Source organism: Dama dama, chromosome 11, assembly GCF_033118175.1.
Source record: "Dama dama isolate Ldn47 chromosome 11, ASM3311817v1, whole genome shotgun sequence".
Taxonomy (NCBI): domain Eukaryota; kingdom Metazoa; phylum Chordata; class Mammalia; order Artiodactyla; family Cervidae; genus Dama; species Dama dama.
The window spans coordinates 43,771,855-43,778,684 of record NC_083691.1 but is presented as its reverse complement, the minus strand read 5'-3'; the positions used below and the strand labels follow the sequence as shown (position 1 = coordinate 43,778,684).

Sequence of the window (6,830 nt, the reverse complement as noted above, 5' to 3'; positions counted from 1 at the left end):
ATGATGTCTTACCTCAAACAACCCCCATATGGTATGAATGGGCTCGGTCTAGCCGGGCCAGCCATGGACCTCCTACACCCCTCCGTGGGTTATCCGGGTGAGCACCGACCCCCCCACACCCTCCTCCCTTAGAAATCTGGGAAATCCCCAGCCTCTGGATTTGAGCACAAATCTTGTCCCAGATTAGGCCCAGGGAACCGGTTGCTTAGTCTCTTAAGTGCAGGGCGCGCTGACTCGGAGGGCAGATCCTGGTCGGGAAGTAGGGCCGGGGTGGCTAAGACGTGAGACGTGAGCCCTCCAGCCCGGCCACACTGGCTTCTCTCCAGTTGTCAGGCGCATTTACCCACGGATTCGTTTCCCATGGGTGGGGTGTGAGAGAGAGAGAGAGATTGAAAGAATCTATGCCTTTCCCCCCCAACACTGAACGAGGAATGTGGACACTCGCTTGGCCCTCACAGGAAAGGCCGAGCTTGCCTTATGCAAAGCGACTGGCTGAGGTAAGGTAGAGGGATTCTCCCTCCATAATTAAATTGTCCTCTAGATGGGTGGCCTGCACCAACTTCTGCACTGTTGATGTGGACGACTTGAGCCAAATCCTGGCCTTCTTGTCTAGGTTCCGTTTCTTCACCTCCATTTATTACCTCGGAAAGTGTTTTCCAGGACGTGTTTCAGCACACCCCTTCCCCACCCTCCAGTCAGGGAGAGTGTTGGCAGGGGGGCAGCGAAGGAAGAAAGATTGTATAACTTCTCTTCCTTTCTTAACCTCTGAGAGGCAGGGAAGGGGGCAGCCCTGGAGTGTCGGAGACAATCAGGAGTGTCGGTGTGCCAATCAGGCACACCTGTAGTTTCTCCCACCTGTGGCCTGTCAGGCTCGCTTCCCTGGGGAGTTCTTTTTTTTTTTTGCTCGGAGTTCGGCTTTCTTTTGCAACGACCTGGTCCAGGGCCTGCGAGGGTCCTGTCCGTATCCTCTAGCGCGAGTCCGCGTGGCCACCACTGACCCGACGCGCCCCCGCGTTTCCCTTCAGCCACCCCGCGGAAGCAGCGACGCGAGCGCACCACCTTCACGCGCTCTCAGCTGGACGTGCTCGAGGCGCTCTTCGCCAAGACTCGCTACCCAGACATCTTCATGCGCGAGGAGGTGGCGCTCAAGATCAACCTGCCAGAGTCCAGAGTCCAGGTGCGCGCGCGCGGGGTTTCCCGGGTCCGGGGAGGGGTGCTGGGCCTGGTTGGGAAGTGGTCTGGTCTGAGGGCGGGCTTACAGGCTGGGCAGCCCCTCTCAGACTCCCCCTAGCGCTGGGCCCGGGCCTGGCAGAGGGGCCAAAATTAAAGGAACTAGCTTCGAGCCCTGAATTGGGCCGTTGACCCCGGGGCGCCTTCGCTCTCCAAAGTCTTTTTTAGGATTGCAGGCGGCCAAGCCCGACACTTGTCCCCTGCCCCTTCGGCCATCCCAGGGCCTGGCAGTTTCCTTCCGGGTCTTGAATTCTGCCTCCGCCCTGTCCTTGTATCCCGGGAATCCTGGAAATGAAAGAGTGGGGCTTGGCCAAAGCCTGGTCCCCTGTCTGGAAGTGTGCCCCACGGGTGGCGGCAGTGTGATTCGACCTTCTTTGCTCTGAGAGGATGCTGAACGCAAAATCTGGCTACCAGCTTTGCTCTTTCTGGATTGCTTTTGTGGTTTTTTTGTTGTGTTTTGTGTGTGTGTGTGTGTGTGTGTGTGATGAAAGGGCCCCGAAAATACTATTCGGATCATAACTCAGAACTCTTCTCAAAGGCCTCTTATCTTGCCTTTTTCCTCCCAGAGGCTCGAGAGAACAGGAATGCCATGTTTTGTACCCGGGCCTTCCAAGAGGAGTGAGAACTTTGTGACTGTCTTATTTGGTTCCCCACTTGGAGCCAAGAAGTCCAACGAAATTCTGTTCAGGCTTCCTTCCGTAGTCCCCCTCTAATTCAGCCTCCTGCTCCCAACCCAAATTCTCTCCCGGCCCAGCACCAGGCCTCCATGGGGCAGAGTGGCTCCGGCTTAGACTTGGTGACTGTCCCCCATTCCGCGGCGTGCTCTGTGCCTCTCCGCAGTTTCCCGAGCTCTATTCACAGAAGACAGGGCCTCCATACATTCATAGGTCTGTTGGGAAGCGGCCAACGGCAGCAGTTTAGAGATGGCTGAACTTCTGGCTGGACAGACACAAATGTTCCGCCCTCCGACAGAGTTGAGCTGGGGGTGGGGGTGGGGACGTACACATCCCTACTTTGCCAGAGGAGGGTCTTTGAGCAGAAGGATGGGGGAGGGTGGAGCAGAGAATGCAGGGTCTGGCCGGGCCGGAGATGGGGAAGGGGGTGGAGGCGTCGATCGGAGAGGGATACGGTTCCTAGGCCGGAGTCGGTGCAAGAGGCAGGGGAGTGGCAAGCGCTACTCGCCCCTTCACACGCTCTTCCCCACTCGGCCTGCCGCAGGTCTGGTTTAAGAACCGCCGCGCCAAATGCCGCCAGCAGCAGCAGAGCGGGAGTGGGACCAAGAGCCGCCCAGCAAAGAAAAAGTCGTCCCCGGTGCGGGAGAGCTCGGGCTCCGAAAGCAGCGGCCAGTTCACGCCGCCTGCTGTGTCCAGTTCCGCCTCGTCCTCCAGCTCCGCATCCAGCGCCTCAGCCAACCCCGCGGCGGCAGCGGCTGCAGGCCTGGGCGGGAACCCGGCGGTGGCGGTCCCGTCGTCGTTGAGTACGCCTGCTGCCTCCTCCATCTGGAGTCCGGCCTCCATCTCGCCCGGCTCAGCGCCCGCTTCAGTGTCGATGCCCGAGCCTTTGGCTGCACCCAGCAATGCATCGTGTATGCAGCGCTCGGTAGCCGCAGGAGCCGCCTCGGCCGCAGCCTCCTATCCCATGTCCTACGGCCAGGGCGGCAGCTATGGCCAGGGCTACCCCGCGCCCTCCTCTTCCTACTTTGGCGGCGTGGACTGCAGCTCGTATTTAGCGCCCATGCACTCGCACCACCACCCGCACCAGCTCAGCCCTATGGCGCCCTCCTCCATGGCGAGCCACCATCACCACCATCCCCACGCACACCACCCGCTGAGCCAGTCCTCAGGCCACCACCACCACCACCACCATCACCACCACCAGGGCTACGGCGGCTCGGGGCTCGCCTTCAACTCTGCCGACTGCTTGGATTACAAGGAGCCTGGCGCTGCCGCTGCATCCTCCGCTTGGAAGCTCAACTTCAACTCGCCTGACTGTCTGGACTATAAGGACCAAGCCTCATGGAGGTTTCAGGTCTTGTGAGCCCAGGAGTGGGAGGAAGAGAAGAAACGCAACTACCTGCGCCCTCCGTGATCCCCGTCCTGTTGCTGCTGCTGCTGCACCGCCCGCCTTTGCCTCGGCTTCTCCAGACCCGAAATTTCATGCCCCCAAAAGATGCCCATTGCTGCACTGCCGCCCTCATCTTTGTGCCACTTGCTTGGGGGATGTGCAAACCCTACCCACCCCTTGGATGGGGGGACCGGTGCTTCGGCTTGGCCAACAAGTTCTATACAGGAGAGCTGTGTGCTCCCCTCCTCAGCCCCCACCGAACTCCCAAGTCGCCCTCTTCTAGTCTTTCTGGACAGTTACTGTGTATGCACTTGCAGCCTTCGGAGGCTTTTCGCTCTGTCTTGCTGTTTGAGCCCTACACTTTAATTTATTCTTTCTGGACACTGGAGTCACTAACTGGCATGTGTCTGCCTGTTGGGAGTGCACCCACACTCTACTCCAAATCAAAACAACCACTAAGCGTTTCTCGCCTGCAGACTGCCACCAGCCCCGCTGGTGCCCTCAGCTGCCCTCAGCCCCGCTCCCCGCCTGCAGGCCAGAGCCTCCTGGCGTTTCCTCCTCTCCTGCCCGATGCGCTTGTAGGAGACCCAAGGGAGGAACTGCGTCCTTAGCCTCTCGCGCACAGCCCCGCCCTGCGTAGAACTGGCTCAGGCTTCCGCCTCGGCGGGAATGCTGTATATAGTCAGGTCCGTTCCAGGGACCACTTAAACTTTTTAGTTGCTGTTGGTTGAACTGAGCATATCTTGTCTTAGAGCCCAAGAAATAGAACTTTAAGATATATACAGCATATATATATATATACACACACATATATATAAAACAAAAGCAAAAAATATTCCCCCCCCTGTCCCCTTTCCTCTCTTCCTCAAACGATGGCGCTTTTACTTTTTCAGTTGTTGCAAAATTTCCCTGCCCTCTCACACCTTCTCCCTCTGTGTATTTATTAAAGAAAATCGTTTGGTTTCAGGAAGCTGCGCGCGGAGAATCGGGAGGGTCCTGGAGTCTGAAGGAAAGAGTCAAGTCAGGGCACAGGGGAGGGGTTTAGGCTGGGAGGGGGCACAGGACTGAGCCCTTCACCAGGTCTAAGCGCAAGGCTGCAGTTCTGGTTCAGAGACCAAAACCAAAAGAAAGCAAAAAGATAGAAATATAGTATTATGGGGGAAAAAAAAAACACCCCAGGCCCCAAACCCAGGTTCAATTCCTCCGTCGGCTTCTCTCTCTTTAAAAACCCTGTTTTGTCTAGTGAGTTTTTAGTGCACCTTCATTCTCCGAAATCTACGGAGAGCCCACGACTGTATATCAATTTTGGCTTTGGCCGTTTCGTCCAGTAGGTGGGAAAGTAATTTGTAAATTTGATTTGTCCGATGTGAAGATCGCAAATTACTTGTTGAAATGTAAGGCAGTCCCTTTCCTCCCCCCTTTATCTACATTATTTCCCGAAAATAAATGCAAATTAATGAACGGCTTGTCAGTGTTGCTCTTCTGCTTCCAGCCCAGGTCCTGGTCTTGGGTGGGTGGAGGGAACAAAAAGAGGAAACCTCCGTGTTAATAACCCGCGTGTTAATAACCTATGTGAAGCTGCAGGCCAAAGAAACGCTGTCCTAGGGAGCCCCCCACCCCCCCACGCCCCCATCCCCCCGCATCGGTCAGCCCGGCCTCTTTCCCCAGGCGTTTTGACCCCGTATCCCCTCTCGCCATCGCGGACAGAGACAGGTGTCAGGACTCAATTCCCGAAGCAATTCCTTTCTCTTCAGAGGCAGGAGCCTGGCACTGATTTCTTCACCCTAATTGCCGCCTGCACCAGAAAGAAGGGGGGGAGGGGAAGAGGGTCGGGAGGCGGGAAGGGATAGCTCTGTAATGCTCTCAGAGCTGAGCCAAAAAGGAAAAGAAAACAAAACGACAAAAAAACCGATCCGTGTCTTGCATGTTGCCAACAGACAACCTTCCTTTCTGCTGAGCTGTCCCGAGTGGCTTCATGGCGGCTGGGGAAATCCGAGTCATCCCTTCCACGTGCTAACATGTCCCTTTAAACCTGCCCTGCCTGAAGTAGCCAAACTATCTTTGTTCGTATTATAAAGCAAACACAAAAATCTAGAAGAGTCGATAGGGACGCGTTTCACTTTGGCAGGGGAAGCAGACTTCTGGATTGCAGCAGGGGGTCGGAAGGAGGGTTCCACCTTCCCCTGAGGAAAACAGGGATAGAGGTGGGGGTGGGTTGGGATGATGCTCCAGAAGACCCGGAGTCCCGACCCTTTTTGGTCTGAAACCTCCTGGGCGTAAGGCCCAGAAGCTGCTCAACTTGTCCACAGGAGGGAAGGAAATAAGGAAACAACGAAAAGTTTCCTGCGAAGTGACCGACACACTCTATTCTTTTTATTCCGTGTGAGACCTGAGAGCACAACTTGAGGCCGGGTTTGAAGAACGACCCCTCCTCCGAGGTTCCGTGCCGAGCTGTCTCATGGCTGCGAGACCCGGCTGGAGTGAAGCTTTCTCGGCTGCGTCCTCCCTCCGGACTCCGTAGGTCCGGCTCGGGCGCACAGCTCCTTCCTATTCTATAAATAAGCCCAGCAGCCCCCTACTCCGCAAAAGTCCGCAGGAGGGCGCAGCCGCGGCCTGGCTGAGCGTCACCCTGCGGCGCCGCCGGCGGAGGGAGACCCGGTGCGCAGGCCCGCCGTGCGCCGTGGCCCCTGGGGTGCGCGGCCCGCACGTGCCGGGGAGTCTGGGCCGGTGGCCGGAGCAAAGAGGCTTCTCGCTCTCGCTGCATGGGCTTGGGCGCTCGGGCTGCAGGATCTCCTTGCTTGACCGACCTGCGTGGCCTGCCCCAGTGCCGCCCTGGCTCACGCAGCCGCCACTAAGGCCTCTCCAGGCCTGTGTTCCGGGCAGCCCGCGCCCGCAGCTCCTTGTGGCGGGTTCTGTGCGTCCCAGCAGTCTTCCTGACTTCGCGGTGGAATGAAACCACGAGACGCGGCTCTGCACTCGCTTGGACAACTGTGTGACCTCCGGAACAAGGTACCCAACCCCCAGGGCCTCATTTTCGTCGCATTTATTATTTGGCCCCACTCTGTCAGGGACGTTCCAGAACCTCACACTTTGGGCCGAGGCTGCGGGCAGGCAGGTGAAACGCATCACAGTGGCCCCGGCCACTCGGCGGCGTCTAGAAGCTTCGGCGCCTGCTTACTCAGGTAGATGGGGGACCAGCGGCAGGGCTCGTGGAGACCCGGCGGGAGTTCCCGCCCGGGTGACGAGGCCTCGAGAAGAGGCACGTGCTTCTCCCGGTGCTTCCCAGCCTGCGCCGAGGCCCGCGGCGCTGAGCGGAAACGAGGAGCCGGAAGGTGGTGGGGCACTTAAGGCCGCCGCGACGCGGGAGCTTGGGGGAGCAGGGAGGGTGCGTGGCCACCGGAGGGTTTGTGGGCGGCCGGAAGTGGCTGGGCGGAGTTGGGGAGCCCACGCGGCCCCGAGTCCAGGCGGCGGCGGCGGCGGGAACGCTGCAGGTTCCTCCCGGCCGGCCACCTGTTACTGGCAGGTTCTGTGAGAAC

At 58.4% G+C, this 6,830-nt stretch overlaps 1 protein-coding gene across 3 annotated transcripts; it reads left to right on the top strand.

Moving 5' to 3' along the window:
- Positions 1 to 3,267, top strand: OTX1 (orthodenticle homeobox 1). 3 transcript variants are annotated; one of them, XM_061156249.1, is made up of 6 exons: positions 1 to 101; positions 542 to 553; positions 1,018 to 1,177; positions 2,449 to 2,599; positions 2,666 to 2,774; positions 2,805 to 3,267. In XM_061156249.1, the coding sequence occupies exons 1-6, from the start codon at positions 1 to 3 to the stop codon at positions 3,265 to 3,267; spliced, it is 996 nt and encodes a 331-aa protein (XP_061012232.1). The 3 variants fall into 3 exon arrangements, with proteins under 3 accessions (XP_061012232.1, XP_061012233.1, XP_061012231.1); XM_061156250.1 differs by lacking the exon at positions 542 to 553 and having other exon boundaries at positions 1 to 97; positions 1,026 to 1,177; XM_061156248.1 differs by lacking the exon at positions 542 to 553 and having other exon boundaries at positions 1 to 97; positions 1,026 to 1,177; positions 2,449 to 3,267.
- The last annotated feature ends 3,563 nt before the right edge of the window (positions 3,268 to 6,830 follow it).

Coding starts and splice junctions, on each gene's coding strand:
- OTX1 (XM_061156248.1), top strand. CDS start 1: ATGATGTCTTACCTCAAACAACCCCCATATGGTATGAATGGGCTCGGT. Junction 98..1,025: donor CCCCTCCGTGGGTTATCCGG/GTGAGCACCGAC, acceptor GTTTCCCTTCAG/CCACCCCGCGGAAGCAGCGA. Junction 1,178..2,448: donor TGCCAGAGTCCAGAGTCCAG/GTGCGCGCGCGC, acceptor GGCCTGCCGCAG/GTCTGGTTTAAGAACCGCCG.